The sequence below is a fragment of the Crocuta crocuta genome, unplaced genomic scaffold, assembly GCF_008692635.1.
Source record: "Crocuta crocuta isolate KB4526 unplaced genomic scaffold, BGI_CrCroc_1.0 scaffold130, whole genome shotgun sequence".
NCBI lineage: Eukaryota > Metazoa > Chordata > Mammalia > Carnivora > Hyaenidae > Crocuta > Crocuta crocuta.
This window is the reverse complement of record NW_027527920.1, coordinates 5,996,543-6,015,495: the sequence shown is the minus strand read 5'-3', so window position 1 is coordinate 6,015,495 and position 18,953 is coordinate 5,996,543. Positions and strand designations below refer to the sequence as shown.

At 50.8% G+C, this 18,953-nt stretch overlaps 1 protein-coding gene across 1 annotated transcript in view; it reads right to left on the bottom strand.

Annotated features, from left to right (window-relative positions):
• Positions 1-18,953, bottom strand: part of ITGA11 (integrin subunit alpha 11) — an 89,856-nt gene that overhangs the window by 43,388 nt on the left and 27,515 nt on the right. The window contains exons 3-8 of the mRNA XM_077781129.1: positions 16,686-16,786; positions 12,281-12,372; positions 8,773-8,887; positions 6,066-6,193; positions 4,910-5,058; positions 389-533 (exon numbers count right to left, since the gene is read on the bottom strand). Coding sequence (XP_077637255.1) covers positions 389-533; positions 4,910-5,058; positions 6,066-6,193; positions 8,773-8,887; positions 12,281-12,372; positions 16,686-16,786 — 730 coding nt within the window. The remainder of the gene's footprint in view (positions 1-388; positions 534-4,909; positions 5,059-6,065; positions 6,194-8,772; positions 8,888-12,280; positions 12,373-16,685; positions 16,787-18,953) is intronic.

Below are 18,953 nucleotides of genomic sequence, written 5' to 3'. Positions count from 1 at the left end.
GGCCCCCGACCCCGCGTGGCTGGGGCCGCTGTTTCAGTTGCCCTGGGCAGAACTGCGGGCCCCACTTGCAGTTTGAAGCAGGCTGTTTTGTTCTAAGACAGCATCCTGGGGGCTGGGTGGCTTGGGGGTGTTTTCTAGCGTTTCAAGGTTTTGGTAGTGGAGGAACTCGCCCCCCACCCTCAGCCTGTCCCCAGCTGTTGCGGATAGCCCTGGATGGTGCTCAAAAAAAATTCCCAAGGTGGTCTTTAGGAGAGGATGAAATAAGGAGAGGCCCACTTGGGGGCCTGGGCAGCTTGCTCACTCCCCAGAAAGTGCCCCTGGGAGTCCCCAGGGCTCTGATGGCAAAGCCTCTAGGGGTGGAGGGTGGCACAGGTGGGGCAGGACTCACGGCCACAGCGTATCTGGTCACGTTGTCTCTCTCGCTTTGCTGGATCACCTTCTCCAGGTCTGGACTGTCATGGGACTCCCCATCTGTGATGACAATCATCACCTTCTTGGCCCCTTTCCTTCCGCCTTTCTGGAAAGCCTCTGAGCTGAAACCAGAGCACCGGGGGAGGGTCACAAGAGGGATGTAGGGACATGGCAGCTCCCGGTGCTCCTCCAGAGGGACGGCCGCAGATGTGGAGCTGAGCCCCCTCACCTCCCTGGGTTGGGATCTCAAACCAAAGAAGCAGTTGGGTTGAGGTGCCCACACTACTCAAATGGGTCATGTACCTGCCTGTCTTTCAAAAGTAACTTTAAAGAGCCCCTTTTAGGGTCCTGACCATGCTGTTTGGGGCAAGGAGAGGGAGCAGGCGGGTCTGGGAGGTAAGTTCAAGGTCTGATGGAGACCTTTAGACACCCTACATTAGTGGTTCAAAAACCCAGTTCTACATTAGAATCACCTGGGGGAGTTTGAAAAACATGCTGATGTCTAGACCCCACCTGGGCATTAAATCAGCGTCCCTGGGGCATGGCCTGGGAATCAGTATTTTTCATTAATTGTTTAAAAATGTTTTTATTCATTTTTTTGAGGGGGAGAGAGAGAGAGAGAGAAAGAGAGCAGGGGAGGGGCAGAAAGAGAAGGAGACACAGAATCCGAAGCAGGCTCCAGGCTATGAGCTGTCAGCACAGTTCCACATGGGTCCCAAACTCACAAACCACAAGATCATGGCCTGAGCTGAAGTCAGACTCCACCGATTCAGCCACTGAGATGCCGCATCAGTATTTTTCAAAAGAATGAATACCGGGGTTGAGAACCACTTCCTTCATATTGAGAAGGTGACAGACCTGAGTAATTCAACCCCCAAACAACACTAATCCCTAAAATACATGTAATGACATCTGACAAAGTTCTGCTTTTCCCCACGAGGACTACTTTGATTACATTTTGGGAATGATTAAATATCGAAGTCCATGACAAATATTCCTCTCTCTTGCTTTTTACTTTGTTTTGTGCCTGGAGCAGGTGCTTGGCCTGCCTCTTAGGCAGTCCAGCCAGGGGCTGGGGGCCTGACACGCTGACCGATGATGTCGTGGAGGGGCTCTTGCAGCTGGCAACCCATCTCAGAAGCACAAAAACTTGTTCTGGAAACATCACGGGCTCTCGGTGCCTCTGTGGCCAACCCTCCTTTAGACCATGCGGTCCTGAGTAGGACAGACAAATAATGGACCAAAAGTCTGGCCCAGCAGGTAGAATGTTCCAATAAGAATCTAAAAACAAATGCCTCCCTTAGACTCTGTGTTGACTCCTCTGGGGTCTGACCCATAGACTTAAGCTCTGCAGTGCTAGGTTCAAGTTCATTACCACACGGATCTCTTGTTACACGGAAGCTGATAAGCTGACATGCATGTTTAGATGTTGACAAATTCACAAAACCTGGAATAAGTAAGTTCAGACATCTTCAAAGCTCCCACTGAATAGAAACAGACCATCAGCCCTTCTTTCTCAGCTCTGTGATATTGTGGATATACTGACTTAAAAAGAAAAAACCCTTGGGGGCACCTGGATGGCTCAGTCAGTTAAGTGTCCGACTTTGGCTTAGGTCATGATCTCACAGTTTGTGAGTTCAAGCCCCGCATCGGGCTCCCTGCTGTCAGTGCAGAGCCTGCATCAGATTCTCTGTTCCCCTCTCTCTCTGCCCGTCCCCCACTCACTCAAAAATAAATAAATATTTAAAGAAAAATCCCCCTCAAATTTCAATATGAGCTGTGAACCGGAGGCCAGAGGCACACTTGACATGATGACTTTGAACTTTGAGCTTAAGCCTAACCCAGTCAGTAGAGGGAGAACTCCGCTAGTCCCTCAAAGGAGATTCAAGATGTTTCCATAAACTCACGGAAGGATCAGACCGAGGCATGAAACTCCATGTAAAAAAAAGTATGGCAGGGGAAAAACAGGTTTCACTATATATGGAGTCAAGTAAACTTTCAGGTTCATATTTCCATAGAGTAGAATTGTGTGAATATCTGTATGCATTTGTAATGGGGTAAATATTGACAAGAAACATCAGATTTAAAATTGTGATTTCCTACTGAGTAAAAAGACTTGGATTTATTCCTTTGTAAATCAGATTATAAGTTCCTTAAGAACAGTGAGAGCCTTATACTTAGAACAGTTTCCATGAATCTGGAAACCAGAATGATCTACGGAAAAGTAGTCCATATCATGTCTCCTTTCTGCTCAAAATCTTCACTGGCTCCCATTTCTCTGGGGTCCTGAGAATGGTCCGTATCTAGCCCTTTCATCCTTCTGTCCTTCCTCCTGCTTGCTCCCCTCAATAAAAAGTGTTGAGTGAACTATGATGGAGTGACATCATTATCCCCATGGCCCCCAAGCCATACGTGACTGTTAGATTCACCTTTATGTATATATCTGATGAAAACACTGTCAAGTCTAAGACCCTCTGGTTATGGTTGTTTTAGTTATGACATTATCACCCTCCTAACCTGGCTCCGATACTGCCCACCCCAACACAAGCCCCACACCATGCTCAAAAGGCTCTAAACATAAGCATTCCTGGACTTTCCCCTCTTCTACCCTTTGCCAGGTGGAATGTCTCCTTTCCACCTGTCCCGATTGAACCCTGGGGTCTTCCCAGGACAAGCCAAATGCCAGCCCCTCTTGGCAACCCTCCCTTGGATCCTACTTTCTCATCCTTTCTGATGCTTTTCAGAGTTTCCTTGCTGGGCCAGGAGCTACAGATTGCCATCTCTGATACCCCTCAAGTCTGTGGCCTGGATCTTTGCACTTTTGCAGGTATGCAGAAAAAAAAAAAAAACAAACACCACCAAAACGCATTGTGAATAAATGAGGAGGGCAAACCTCTTCCCTTAAAACACACCCCCTGTAATTTGGGGCTTGGCAGGCTGAGAAGATAAGATTTCAAACCTCACTTGAGGTGCAGACTGCATAGCCCACTGGTGCTCCTGAGTCATGGCTGGTTCGAACTGCTTGCTGGATCACACACTCGTAATTGATCTGGGGGTGGTCGGCTGCATCCCCAGATGACTCACTGAGTTCACACCGAGGAAACGCGAGCTCAGTGGGCACAGGCTTCCTCTGTTGCCCCAGCCATTTCACAAGGGGCTGCTGGGGGCCCCAGGGACTCATCCCAGTGACAGCAAAACAGCAAAATGGCCCATTCCTTGTGAGGATGAGTGAAAGCCATCCTCACACACAGGGAGGTTCATTTAGGAAAAAAGTTTGGGCAAGTTGTACGGCAAAAAGATTTATTAGTGGAGCCGTAACTTAATTATAAAGAATTGTAAGTTTGGGAAAAAAAAAAGTAATCATTTGACCACATGAAATCGTGTTACTCCAAAGTAGCTCTCACATTGTGGAATTCTGTGAAACACATTGGCTGATCCTCTGTGAGGTGGGATTGTAAGAGAATGGGCCTGAGAATGGGTCTCAATGGATGTGGCAGAACTCTTGTTCATAGGTGTAAAATGTATATATTTAAAATCTATATGCCTTAGGAGTTTAGGCCTCAGCTTGAAAGATCTTGGGGGATTGCCTCAAATCACTCACTGATTTCAGTGGGGCTGAGCACAACGTCTGAGCAATGGCAGTCCCACCAGGGTCAGCATGAAGCCATCTGTAAGGGCGTTGTCTAGAGGGAACCTTCATCATCACTGTGAGTGAGTTCTCGTGTGATTTTTAAAGAGTCAGCCTCGTTACTCTACCACCTCAAAAGTTAGACTTAACGACGTTCCTCACACTCCACTGATGACAGGCACTCTGCAGGAAGATTTTGCCCTCACGGAACCTACACACTTTTTATAGGGTCTCTGTGGCAGAGCCCATTTTCCATAGTCGTTTGCCACAATACCTCCCATCCCAAACGCTCTGTGATGTGACCTCGCCATTCCTCCATCAAGAGGAAGAATCCATTCTCTTCCCCTAGAATCGGGGCTGGTCTTAATGACTCACTCTAACAATAGAATACAGCAGAAGTTATATCTGGAACTCTGAGGGCTAGGTCATAGGCAATCTCAGAGTTCCTGTGTGGGCCTTCTGGAAAGCTCTCTTACGACACGCCCTCTCAGAGCCCAGCTGCTACACCATGAGAAAACCAAGCCACATGGCCACGTGTGGGTGCTCAGGTGGCCAGCCCACACTGAGCTCCCAGCCAACCGCCAGCTACGTGGGGGCGCCATTTTGGATGTTCAGTCCAGTCAGCCCCTCAGATGATCACAGCCCCAGCTGACACACCAGACTACCACCATAGGAGAGATGCCAAGAGAGAATTGACCAGCTGAGCCCAGCCAACCCCCAGAAATTTGAGGGGTTAATAAATTATTGTCTCAAAGTATGGAATTTTGTAGAGGATTGTTATACAGCAATGGGTAACTAGAACAGTTAATCTGAGATTTAGGTAAATTATTATTATTTCTATTTTATTAGGATTTTTTTTTTTTTTTTTACCGAGCAAATTCAATGCCAAATGCTGTCCGGGTCTCTGTTCCTCCTCTCTGCTCAATGTGGCTGGCGGCTTCTACCACATCTTTCACAGACCTGTAGTCATTGAGGTGAAATTCATGTACCACGTCTTCTCCGTACTGGACAACCCCAACCTGCAGGGCAAGGGAGAGGACGACAGAACATCTTGACCCCCCTCACCCTTTGGAGGTGACACTCCCCAGAGTCATCTCTCTGTCTATGACTGTTCAGGAATGAGAAGGACTAGAGAGAAACTGGGAAGTGTTCTGGGAAGGTCTGGGAATGAATGGACGGCTTTTGGTGAGACAGGTGGGAAGTGCATCTTGAGAGGGGAGGCTGTGATTGAAAGAAAGGTCCAACAGATTCTTACTTGCTGGAGCATAGAACTGAAGCCTAAAATATTAGGAGCAATGTGGCTGGAGGGCCATGGCATTTTTCATCAAATGCTGGAACTAAGTCTCCTTAAAACTTAGAAGTTCTTTTATCCCCAAGGCTGATAAGATATAGACAGTATTCACAGCCTCAAAGTAAGCAAAAAATCTTAAGAGACTTACAGTAGGATTAGAAGGAGAAAGCCTTCCTGTCGGATGGGCCCCAAGCTTATCTGCTGCCTTTCTGATGCTATACATTCATCCACGATATCCTGAAGATGATCTTCCCATCATGGGGAAGTCATTACTTCATGAGGAAGCCCACTCCCTTTTTAATAGCTGTGATTGTTACAAAATAATTTCCTAGATTGACTTGAAATCTGCCACCTTGTACCTCCCATATGTCAGTTGGCCATGACCTCCCCCCTGAGTCTTCTCTCAAGATCAGCGTGTCTAATCCTCCCCTGTGCCTCACTCAGCAGGGTTCTTCTTGACCTTTCCTGCCCTCACTCTACCTGGTTACCTGGTTAAAGTCTTTCTTAATAGGTGGCATCTATCCTAGAAGACAGGTTTGACCAGTGAAGTGGGGCCTCCCCCCAACTGTCCCCAGATGTGCCCAGCAGAGATGGGTATCCTGGGCTCAGGGCCTGGCACGGGCCCTTGCACTCACACCTTGCCAGCACATGCAAAGATGCTCTCCATGCCCCAGGGAGGCATCTTGCATGGTCTGGGGAGCCCTGTTCGGAGGAGAGAGTCCCAGAGACGCTCACCTGGATCTGCCCAGGGCCGATGTAAAACTTCTTCAGGATGTTGATGAGGAAGTGCTGAACCTCCACCCAGGGGTAGATGCTGTTGGAACCATCCAGGACAATGACGATGTCCATGTAGGTCTGGCACCCTGGGGAGTGGGGTCACGGTCAGGGCTGCCCAGTGAGTCAGCACCTGCTTTCAGTCTCTGATCCTCCAGATGGGGACCCAAAGGACAACAGAAGAAGGACCCTGTCATATATATATAATTTCCTTACCTGGGGAGCTGTCCTTGGGCCAGTGGGTGGTTTCCAGCAACATGAATGACGGGCCCAGGGATTCCTGCCTCTGCTCAAGCACTCTGTGCTGGCTGTTTGAACCAAGCTTAAATTCAGCCTGATTGCCTCTGCTCGTCATCAGGGACTGACCTGGCTGGGTTAATGTTTCCAAGGCAGCCGCCCTGTTCAGATCAGTAGCTCCCTGTCATTCATTTTACTTTCATGGGCAGGCTGCACTCACCACATTTAGTCTAAATGAATGAGTTTCACTTTTTAGGAGAGCGGTACGGTGTGCTGGCTAAGACTGTGGGATATCGCATCAGACTGACTCGTGGCTTGGCTGAGCACCAGCTGTGTGGCCTTGGGCGAGTCACCTAGCCTCCAGGGTCATTTCTCTGCTGTAAAACAGGCGTGATGACAGGAGAGGGTCGTCATGAGGAATGAAGGAGACAAGGCTTCTAAAGAGCTGAGCACAAAGTCAGTGCTCAAGGAATCTTAACTGATCCTCTTTATTTTTCTCTCTATTTTTTTAGAGCAAACTACTTTGGGAGTGTGGCAATGACATCCTCAGGCCAAGCATTTGTGCATTTATCTCTGTTCTGAGCATAAAGCTTTCTCTATATTCCTGTAATATTAATACTGAGTCAAAATGAACAATAAACACTGACAAAGAAACGTCGGTAACCATAACAAATGCAAAAAACTGCTTTTAAAATTGAAATAACTTCTCTTTGGGAACAGTCAGAATTACTTTGCAATTAGTTGTTCTGATGTGATGTGACATATGCCACACAACATTATATCGTATGGAAATACTGGGTATCTGCTGACTTTACTGGAGAATTTTCACAGTTGTAAAATCTACTTTATAGCGAGATGGCAGGAGTCTTTTGGGTGTTAACGATTCCAGTAACTCCTGTATCGTGAAGGTGCACTCTGATAAAGTCACTGCCCACCAGAGACCAGAAGGTGCTGGCTCTGAACCTGGGTGACCGTTGTAGGCTCTGTGTTTGGGAAGGCATTTTAGAAGTGTTTGGGTGACTTGGAGGCTCAGAATCGCCTCTGCTTCAGAGTTGTCTGTACATTCTTGTCCCCACCTGCACGCCAATGCAGCATGTGATGGCCCAATACTCCTGGGCTGACAGCACTAGATTGCTTTGTCCTTTTCCAGGCTGGTTTAGCTCCATACCTGTGGACCCAGCAGCTGTGCGGCGCCGATGGCCACAGCGGTGACTGAGACAGAAATTCCCTAATTGGGGGACATTCCTAATCTATCAGTAGGAACCAGGTTTCTCTTATTTTTAAGCCATCTTTATTATTAGAATGTATTTATTGTTGTTGATTTCTTTCTTGCAATTGCACATTTTTCTTTTGAAGCATTCTGGGAAGAACTTTGCTTTAGATCTGTGTTTCCTAAACAGGGCTGAACACTCCAGTGAACACACACACACACATGCACCCTGGGGCTTGTCCCAGACCTACTGAGTTAGAGCCTCCAAGGGGGTGCCCTGGGATCTGGGATCTGTGTCTGATAAACTTGCAGTCAGATGAGCATGATGGTCACATGTTGGCCTGCGGTGAGGTTCCCTGTCCACAGCTCATGGGACTGACCTTGGGCCCCCTCTCCAGCCGCGGCACTTCTTTTCCCTTGTCCACTTTGGGAGCATAGACTCAACACCTCCTCCTTACACTTAAAGGAACCACTTTCCAGCCCCGCTGCTGGCTGATGCCCCCCCCTTNCCCCCAACATCATCCTTCCATCTCTGATTGGGCTGTGTTGTTTTCGGAGGCTTTTGTTAGCCAGAGGTGCTAATCCCCTCACCCTCAATAAAACGGTTAGCAGCTGCTTGGGTGATGGTATTCAGCCCAGAGGAAACAGTGGGGCTGGGAGCCAAGCAGTTTGGGCTTGAGGGAGACAAGGTCTGAATATTTTTTCACTAGATTTTTTTGGCAGGTGGGGAGTGAGTGGGAGGTTTTGTGTTCCATGAGACTCTGGGCAAGCTGGGTGGAGCTTCCTGATATCCAGGAACACCAGTTGGAGGGGACTGTTACCAGGGATATTTCTGTTTTCCTTGGCCTTCCACCTACAGGCAAAGGCACTGCATAAAATCAGAGGGCACCATTCACATTGTAGTCTAAGTGAACAATGTCCCCAGAATTGTGCTGTCCACAGCTTGCCTGCTATATACATGGTGGCCCAGCAACATCTTCGCCACTCACAGTGGGTTTGCTATGAGCCTCTCTGGTTGCCAAGACTGTCTTCATAACCTCCACTCACTTGCTGCCAGCCATCACTCTGTCCTGGGTAACCCGCAGGTTCTGGGGCAGGGAGGGGATAGAGTCCTGGTGCTGCTCTGTGGCTGCAGGGTGGTGGTGATCATAGCTGAGAGCCTGCTGTGACTGTCAGCCTCTCAGCTGCTGCAGACTGATCTGCAGATTCGAAGCTACTTACTTTGGAGAGCTGGGGCCACTGTCTTGGAGAACCTGAAGTTGGAGTTGACTCTCGAACACATCCCTGTGGTGTAGTAGGAACTCCCACACTCGTGAGACCAGAGGGGGCTGCAGGCCTGTGAAGTACAGTCCAGAACCCCAGTCAGTAGGAGGTCTCCGGGGGGAGGGGGGTTGTCCAGCCCCAACCCAATCTCCATGACCCAAAGCATCCTCTAACTATTGGCACTCCAAGGATTTAGAGAATCTTCTTGGAGTCTAACTGAATTCTTTCTTGCCATAATGTGTTCTAGTTCCCTTGGTTTCAGCTGGAATAGAGAAAAACTAATTTTAGACTCCTCCTTTGTTGTATTTTCAAGGGTCCCATTCTCTATTCCAACATCTAGAGTTCTGACTCTGCTTTACCTTACCTGCCCACCCCACCCACCATACAGGATCATCCATGGGAGTGGACCCTTCAAGGTCACTAGAAGAGGCTTTCTGTTTGAAGACGTCACCTGAACATCCTTATTGAAAAGACTTCCAGGTCCCAATAACATGCCCATGGCTTTTAGTGGGGAAAGAAAAAAGAATGTTTCTGCTTTTTTTTCTGAAATTTGCTACCCAAAACATTGATGTCAGCCCCTGATTTAAAGACTGAGAAGTCCTCAGAGTCAGGGTCATTAAAAACGAAAGCCCAGCTCCATGTCTCCATTTTTGTACTTGTGCCAAGAAACCCAGGACTAACTTTTGTGCTGTAATTTCCTTCGGTTTGGAAAAATAATTATTCCGCTTCTAATCTCTTTCTTTAATTAACTCTCTGTTTTTACTCAGATTTTAAAAGTTTTGTTTTATCCATGTCCTTTGTTGAAGCTGCAGTTAATTATTTCTGGAAGTAGGGGAAGAATAAAGAATAGGATGGTGGGTGATGGCTAGAGTGATAGATGGATGGGTGGATGGATGATGGATGGACGAATGGATGATGGATGGAGGAATAGGTGGATAGATTATGGATGGTAGGTAGATGAATGATGGACAGATGGATAGACAGATGGATAGGTAATGGATGGATGGAAGGGTGGGTGGAAAGATGATTGATGGATGGGTGGATGGGTGGATGGATGGATGATGGATGGATGGGTAGATGGATAGGTGATGGCTAGATGGATAAGTAGATAAATGATGGATGGAGACGTGGGTGGATAAATGATGGATAATGGTTGGATGATGGATAGATGGATGGAGGGGTAGATAGATGATGGATGGAAGGATGGGTGGGTGCATGGATAATGGATATTGGAGAGATGGATGATGGATGGATGAATAGGTAGATAAATAATGAATGGACAAATGGATGGACAAATGATGGATAATGGATCAATGGATGATGGATGGATGATTGATAATGGGTGATGGATGGATGGTTGGGTAGATGGATAATGGATGGGTGTAGGAAGAGATGGATGGAAGGATAGATGAATGGACAGATAAATAGATGAATGGAGAGATAAACAATTGGTTGGGGGGTGGACTGATGAGTGAAGGATGAATGGATGAATAAATGAGCGAATGAGTGAACAAAAGTTGCTATTTATGGGGCGGCTGGGTGGCTCAGTCAGTTAAGCATCCAACTCTTGATTTTGGCTCAGGTCATGATCTCATGGTTTGTGAGATTGAGCCCCACGTCGGGCTCTGTGCTGGCGGTGTGGAATCTGCTTGGGATTCTCTCTCTCCCTCTCTCTCTCTGCTCCTCCCCCTCACACTCTCGTTTTCTCTCAAAATAAATAAATAAACATTTTATGAAAGGTTTCTATTTATCAACCAGGGACTTAACCAACCCACAGAAGCCCCAGAGGGTGTATCACACCAGCCTTCTCAGGCTTCCATCCCACCTTGTGAAGTAGGTGAAATAAACTTGCTAGGAGCATGACAAGGAGCCACCGAAGGAAGAGGGAGGAGCAACAAAGCCCCCGACAGGCTTGTGTATGGACAGGACCCAGGGTCCTGTTTGCCCTTGGCTGGGATGGTGAAAGGCTGTGGGCCGGCCACACACCGAGGCACCTCGGAACTTTCCCTGGCAGGGCTACTATGCTCTCCTCAAGCCCCTGAGCATCCCAGCCACCTCGTTGTCCTGGTGTCTGGTGCTCCACACCCCGGACGTCCCATCTGTCCCCAGAAATGTGCTGTTGGACGAGAACAAAGAGTGACACAAGCCCTTCTATCTAAAAATGAGTGACCCATTTTATTGGGCTCTCTGAGTACATTCTTCTCTGAAATCCTCTCCTGCAGCCGTTTCTAGAACTATCAGTCCCAGTAGGATCCTATTTTGAATCCCCGGCATTGCCCAACTCGTGGTGGCAGGGAGCAGGCAGTGCCCGCCATGATGCCACCCACACTTGGGGACTATGTGCACAGTGCACGTGCACTCCCCTGAGAGCAGCCGTTTCGCCCCAGCATCACGTTTACACTACTCCCTGGCCCATCAGCTCTCCCCTGCCCAGCATTTAAGCCCCAGGAGGACAGGAGCTCCGTTGACTGCTGACTCCCCAGTGCCTGTCCTCGGGGATGATGGATGGATGGTTGGGTGGATGGATGATGGATGTGCATCGTAAGTGCTCAAAGATTTTTAAATGAATAAAAATTTACTTTTTATAAGTAACATGCACCACTTCAGTGCATGTACACCTTCTGCTTTCTTCCTTGCTCAGACCCATTGTCTCTTCTTTATTTTATTCATCTATTTTTTAAACGTTTATTCATTTTGAGAGAGAGAGAGACAGACAGAGTGCGAGCAAGGGAGGGGCAGAGAGAGACACACACACACAGAATCCAAAGCAGGCTCCAGGCTCCGAGCTGTCGGCACAGAGCCCGACGTGGGGCTTGAACTCATCATGAACTGTGGGATCATGACCTGAGCTGTAGTCAGACACTCAACCGACTGAGCCAGACTGGCGCCCCCATTGTCTTACCTTTAAAAGCAAATCGAACACCTCCTCCAGAAAGCCTTCCCATGTAACCCTGCCCAGTGCTGGTGGCCCATCCCTCTCTCTCCCCTTGGTTGCAGTAAATGTGTTTTCTCATTTGTGGCTTCCCTTCAGAGTCTTCTTAGGGTGTGTGCTGTATCCTGTTTCTCCGATCGAACCTGGAGCACGGTTCTAGGCTCTGCCTCAGAAACCTGGCTCTCCAGGAGGGAGAGGCACCCCCCTCACACTGCTGGCTGTCTTTACTGATTCCTGTTCCTGTCAGGCTGTCTGCCCCCCATCCCCAAGGGTTTGCACACAAAAGAGCTCAATGCGTGTTCCTGCCGGGATCGTCCCCTGCAGAAGTGGAGGGCCCAGCTGGCAGAAGGGTACAGGTGGGACGCAGTGGGGGTGCTGTTCCCTGAGCGTGTGGACGGGCAGCCTGGTGCACGGAGCACGCATGCGTGTGTGTAAGGATCCATGAACTCACCCCCTGCCTCTCCCGGCCCCAACCTGTCTGTGGGGGCAGGAGGGGCTGGGGCTTGCAGAGAGGGTAGAGGGGGTGGCTCTTACCAGGAAGCTGTTGTCCTTGGGGTTGGTGGCCAGGCTCAGGCCGAGGCGCATGTTGTCCTTCCGCTCAGACACGTTGGACAGAGTGACCCTTCCTGGGGTGGGAGGGAGAAGCTTAGCCCGCAGCTCCATCCCCACCCTGGTCCCAGAGCCCGCCGCTGCCGTCAGCCACCAGACGTGTTTGTGGCAGGGTCAGGGGCAGGCAGAGTCCTCCCCCACTCCCCCTCCCCTCTGGACTCCTCGTTCGCCTGCACATCCTTACAGCCTTTCACAGGCCTGCCTGGACACGGTCTTACTCCTCACAATTCCCTGAGAGATGAGGAAACGGAGTCTCAGAGAGGCCAAGCAAACGGCTCGCAGTCACAGAGTAAGCACAGGGCAGAACCTTCCATTGCCTCGACCAGTGTCTGTCCTCCTCCAGACATCTGTCTGATTGCTAGCATCCTCCACGTGCCCTTCCCAGAGCACTTGACTTAGGCTGGCTTCCTCTCTGCATCCGTGTCCCCTCCCCATCTGCCTCCAAGCCAGCCTGCTCCCCACACTGAGTGGTCCGCATCCTACCTGGGACCCTGCCTCTCTGCTCACTGGGTAAACTGACACAGGATAGCCCACTCGCTATCTCGCGGGTAGCAAGAGCCCTCTACAGGTGCGTGGAGTCTCGCCAGAATGTCATTCCGTGGCTGGCCACCAAGAGAGCTCATTAGGCAGGATCATTAGCTAACTGAGTGTCAGGAGAGGGTTGTGACAGAATCGAACCACTCAACAAAATCCTGTTAAGGTTTTACTAAAGAATTTCCCAGGCCACTGAAGGGAAGGGAGCAAGGTGAATTCCCCATAAGTGTGCTGGGGCATAAGTGGATGTGTGTGTGTGCACGTGTATGGGCACGTGGCGGGGGGTAGAGTTTAGGGGAAAGCGAGCCGGGCATATCATGAAACCCAGAGTGTCAATCTTCATGTACTGTGAGGAGCAGCTAGATGTCTTCCCTGCTGACCTCCAAGGACTTAGTGGCCTCCACGGAGAACGGTTTGCTAGATTCGCTTCATGGGTGGCTGGAAGTGTGAAGAGGGCACAGGCCAGCAGGGTCTGGGGGCCCAGCAAGCAGGGCTGGGGCCTGGGGGCCGGGGGCTGGGGTAGTTACGTTTGTTGTTTTTTCTCTTCGGGTTCCCTCAGTTTGTACTGAGGCTCCTTTTGAAGTCCAGCCCCTCTTGGCCGTTTTAAGAGCCAAGATTATTTTGTTCTGTCTGTCCATAGAAGCCAGAGAGAAAAGAATAGTAACGACCCTGTGTTTTCCTAATGCCTATCATTTACAAAGTACCATCCACACTGGGCCCTGCCAGGACTGCCTCTTGGTCCTGGGACACCCTGACGTCAACATTTCCACTAACAGATGAGGAAATGGAGAGGCAGAGAGGGTCGGAGACTTCTAGAAGGTCACTTGCTGGTCAGTGAGAAGAGCGGGGTCTTGAAGCCAGGCTGTGCCCCGTTATATATTGAGCTGTCCCGTCTCTCAGCAGGTCTGTGATGGCTGTGGGTGGTCGTGAGAAATCCGAAGAGGGAGCTCGAAGCCCTGGGCAACTTCTGCCCCTCAGCGGCTTGGGGAGTTCTGCCCTGCATTTGTGTCAGAGGCATGCTCTCCCCTCCCCGCCCCATGCTCTGTCTCCTTCCTCCTGGTCTCAGTGACGGAGCCTCCCGGACACAGGGGAGCTTAGTAAGGAAGACACTTGTGTTAAAAAGATTTGGGCTAAAGTCCTGCTTTCGCTGTGTATGGGGTTCGGGCTGCCCCTCTGTGGACAGGACAGAGTAGTGTCTTTCTCACTGGGACTGTCTGAGGACCCTGGGGCACAAGCCCCACCTCACACAGAACCTGCCTTCCAGAATTGCCTCGGCTGCCTGAGAGCCTCTGCCCTTCATTAAAACCCCGACTTTAGGGGCACCTGGGTGGCTCAGTCGGTTAAGTGTCCGACTCTGGCTCAGGTCATGATCTCATGTTTTGTGGGTTTGAGCCCCGAGTCAGTCTCTGTGCTGACAGCTAGCTCAGAGCCTGGAGCCTGCTTCAGATTCTGTGCCTCCCTCTCTCTCTGACCCTCCCCTGCTCACGCTGTCTCTCTCTCTCAGAAATAAATAAAACATTAAACAAACAAACAAACAAAAAAACTCTGACTTCATCCAGGTGTCGGGAAGAAAAGTGCCAGCAGCCGGCTTTTTCATACTGAGTTGTGAATGTCTGCCACCCGCTTAGCCTTCCCTGGAGAGACAAGAAAGAACATTCCTGGCTTGGTGAGGCTCATGGCCTGGAAAGGCCATAGGAAAACCCAGGACTCAGGTTTCCCAGCCTAGCGTTTTCCACTGTGGGGAAAGCTGACAGATGGCCCTCCTGCTGTCCATGTTCTCCTCAGTGAGAGGGAAAGGAACACTCCTCAAATGCAGGGCTTCATGGTGGCTATGTTTCCTCCGCCCTGACTCACTTTGCTGCCTACCACCTCCCAGCTTAGGCCCCAGTTCAGGAATGTTTTCCAGGGTCTGTTGGCTTCATGGCCCTCACTGCCCGCAGGGGCTCCTCCTCCTTTTGAGGGAAATAGGATCCACACTGGAAGCCACAGCAGGAGAGAAAACTAAACGATGGGTTGATGGGTTCTGTGTTCTGTGTCCCCACCTGGACCAGGAGCTCCTTTGGGTGGCCCCAGACCTGAGCCCAGTGCACATCCCTCCCATCCTCCTCCTCCCTCCCTCTGCCCCAGATACTTGGCCATTCTTTCTGTCCTTCAACAGAGTAAGCTCATCCCCACCCCAGGGCCTTTGCACTGGCTCTTCCTGCTGCCTGGAATGCTCTGGCTCCACCTGACTCCTCGCCATCAGACCTTTGCTCAAATGTTACTGTTTAAAGAGGCTTCCCCTCACCTTGCTAAGTTAGAACCCGCTTCCCACCTCCTCCCCACCCAGCCTCTCTTTTCACAGAGCCCTGGGTTATCACACAGCGTTCATCCCTACCTATAGCATACCCCGATCTGTCACTACTGCTTTCCAGTTTGTCTGCTTGCTTATTGTTCCCTCCCAGCAAAGCTCTTGCTTCTCATTTCCCTGCTGTGTCCCCATAAACTAGCAAGGTGCTTGGCACATACAAGGTGCTCAGAAAACGCTGGGGACATGTTAGACCTGGAATGGATCCTAGGGCCATCGGGTCCACCTTCCTCCCCTTGCACGTGAGCAAACAGAGGCTCAGAGAGAGGACGTGCACTCCCTGTGGATGTGTAGCCAAGAAACCGTACACGTGGAAGAAGGAACCGGCTTGTTTGGGAGGCTGTGCCTTCAGGGTGCTGATGACTGGTTTCCGTGAGCCAGCAGCCAGGCTCCTGCCTCCTTGAGCCTGTTTCCTCACTGAAGTCTGGGCCCCGGCTGTGCTGGGGTTTGAACTTCCCACCCACAGCGCTGACGCAGATGTGGATGGTGGGAGCTTCCAGTATGTCTGACAGGACAGCTGGCCACCCCGGGGAATCTGGGTTCTGGGGCTTTCTCTCTGATGTAGACCTTCTCATCCATCTGCTTATCTCTTGAAGCTCTGCTGTCTCCCCCACCAGGCCCATGCTGCCTCCCTTCCCCTCCCCAGGGAGCTCCCACCCCGCTGTGTAGGGCAGAGACCGCCTCCCTAGAAGTCAGGGAGGCCAAGGGGCCTGGCCCTGGGAAAGGCTAGCCCTTTATGGGAGGGCTGGAGTTGCAGCTTCTCACCCCAAGTGGAATGTGTGCTCCCTTCTGAAAGCAATGTGATGGCCCAGCCACTGTCCAGTGTTGAGGACCAAGTGGAAGTGCTTTACGAGATCAGTGTGTGTTTTAATGGATGCATGTGTACACACTCACACACATAGATCGTACCAAGGCTCTTCGGTGAGGACCAAGCCTTCGTTTCAGAAAGGCAGTGTTGCTTAATGAGGACTATCTGGATTGGATATGTGGCCTCACTACTTATTACTAGGTGACCCTGGGCAGGTCAACCATTGAGTATGGTTGTGGAAGGGATTAAGTGAGTCAAAACTCCTAACAGCACTAAAAATAGTGGCTGGCACATGGTGAAGATTATAAAAGATATATGAATACTGGCTATTCTTGTTGCAAAATCGAAAGAAGACAGGAAATGTTTTTCCCCAGCAAAGAGTGGAAACCTCGTGGTGAGTGGCTGTGGATGAGTCAGAAAGAGAAATGGTCCGGAACACGGGGGGCCCGAGTTTGAATCCTAGCCGGCCCCTGAAAAGCTGTATGACCCTTGGAACATTGATTCCTCTCTCTGGCCTTGGCTTGCTCATCTGTAAAATGGGAGCAGTAGCTGTGTGACTGCGAGCATGGATGTGCTTTAAAGACTGTCCCGCCCCAGGCGATGGTTGACCTCACTGTGGAGAGATCAGTGGCCCACGTTACCCAGGTTGAGCTTGGTGCAGTTCCCGTGGGTCACCGGACACTTGTACACGTCTCCTGTCTTCTGGTGGCCATTGGTTTCCAATGGAGCACCCACTACCAGCCTGGGAAGGAAAAGAAGACAAATAAAGACTGGCCCTGGAGGAAGTGCTCCTTCCTGGCAAAGGATGGGACCCGGAGGGCAATGAAGTCATGGGGTCCATGATCCTTGCCAGGATCTAGAGATACAGAGATGAAGACCACATGGGCCCTGTTACAAATGAGATGGAGGTAGTCCTTGGGAGAAGAAGTCAGGGCAGACACAATGGAGGAGGTGTGCTTGGGCTGGATCTTAATGGATGATTAGGAGTTTGCCAAAGAGTGGGAGGGTGGTAATGGTGGTCACAAGGCAGAGGAATGATGATTTTGGAGCCAAGGAGTCTTGATCATGTGTCAAGACTACCCTCCACAGGTAGCGACACGTTCCTTACTCTATATGACAGTCTTTCAGTTGGTGACCCAGGGGCTGGGGCATGGTGCACAGGGGTCATTCATGGCTGCCCGTGCCACTAAAGTTTTTCTCAGGGTGGGCAAGGCAACCAGTGAGGCTAAAGGGTGGCCAGGGGCAGCCACCCAGCTGGGGCCTCTGCCTTGAGCCTCTGCCTTTGTGACCTTATTGGAAAGAGGGTCTCGGCAATTTGTTTGTTTTTTAAGTTTTAGTTTGTTTTAATGCTTGTTTGTTTTTGAGAGAGAGGGGGAGAGAGAGAGAGACAGAGACAGAGGACACAAGCAAGGGAGGGGCTGAGAGAGAGGGAGACACAGAATCTGAAGCAGGCTCCAGGCTCTGAGCTGTCAGCACAGAGCCCAACGTGGGGCTCAAACTCACAACTGTGAGATCATGACCTGAGCTGAAGTTGAATACTTATCAACTGAACCACCTAGGTGCCCCTTGGCAGTTGTAATTAGAGATCTCAAAATGAGGTTATCCTAGGGGCACCTGGGTGGCTCAGTCGGTTATGCATCCGACTTGGGCTCAGGTCATGATCTCACAGTCTGTGGTTTGAGCTGCGCATCGGGCTCTGTGCTGACAGCTCAGAGTCTGGAGCCTGTTTTGGATTCTGTGTCTCCCTCTCTTTCTGAACCTCTCCCTCTCACTCTCTGTCTCTCTCTCAAAATAAAAAAATAAAGACACAAAATGAGGTTATCCTGGATTAACCAGGGGGCACTAAGTCCAGTAACAGGTGTCCTCAGAGGAGAGACCCAGAGAGAAGAGAGAAAGCCATATGCAGGTGGCCTAGAGGGATGAAGCCACAGGCCAAGGACCACCTGGGTCAACTGGAAGCTATCAGAGGCAAGGAAGGAGTCTCTCCTAGATCTTTCCGAGGGAGCACAGCCCTGCCCGCACCTTGATTTTGGAAGTTTGGCCTCCAGAACAGTGAGAGAAGGGTTTCTGGCCACATAAACCTTCCACTTTGTGCAGATTTGTTAACCACCCAATGGGAAAGCAATACACCTTGCTTACACGCACATACATTTCAAGAGAATAGCGACCAGTCCTTCCTGACCTGGGCAAGCCCCAGCAGTGCCACCTCCCCTGAGGCCAGGGAGAGCCCCTCAGCCTGGACAGCCCCCAGGCCCTATCCTTACAGCTCCCCCAAACCTCCTCTGTGCCTCATGTCCAGCTCACCAGAGAGTGGCAACATCGAGGGCGGCCCAGGGTGGCCCAGGGAGGCAGCCAGACCCCCAGCGCAGATGTAAGATGCAGCCCTGAAAGCAGGCACAGCTTCCTTCCACCTGTTCACCCTGCTGGCACCGCCTGCCCACCTCTGGTGCATCCAGAACCTTCTAGGCCTTCAGTCCTGTTCTCAGCCAGCAGCAGCCTCCTCTGCTCGGGCCTGAGTGCTAATAGTGGCTCAAGAACGAAGCCCTCGCAGGGAAAGCTCAAGTGCCACAGCTCACATGCAGCCCTAGAGGTATCCCTGACCCCGAGGCACAGGCAGTAGACATCTGTGGAGCTTGGGGCCCAGGGGCAGGTGAGACCCTGGCACAAGGGGACGGTTCTGGACCCCTGCTGTCCCAGCAGCTCCGCACCCCCGGCAACAGTGCCCAAAGAAGCAATCGTGTCTTCTGACTTATGGCGGAGAGTCCCAGGCCTGGAGGTTCAGGCTCCCTAGGACTCCAGAGGCTTCCGGTGGTCAGATTAGCCCCCACTCCCTGGCCCTGCTCCTGCCCACTTCTCGCTGAGACTGGGAAAGAGAACGAGGTCTGAAGTGGGGGTTAACAGAGCTCTGT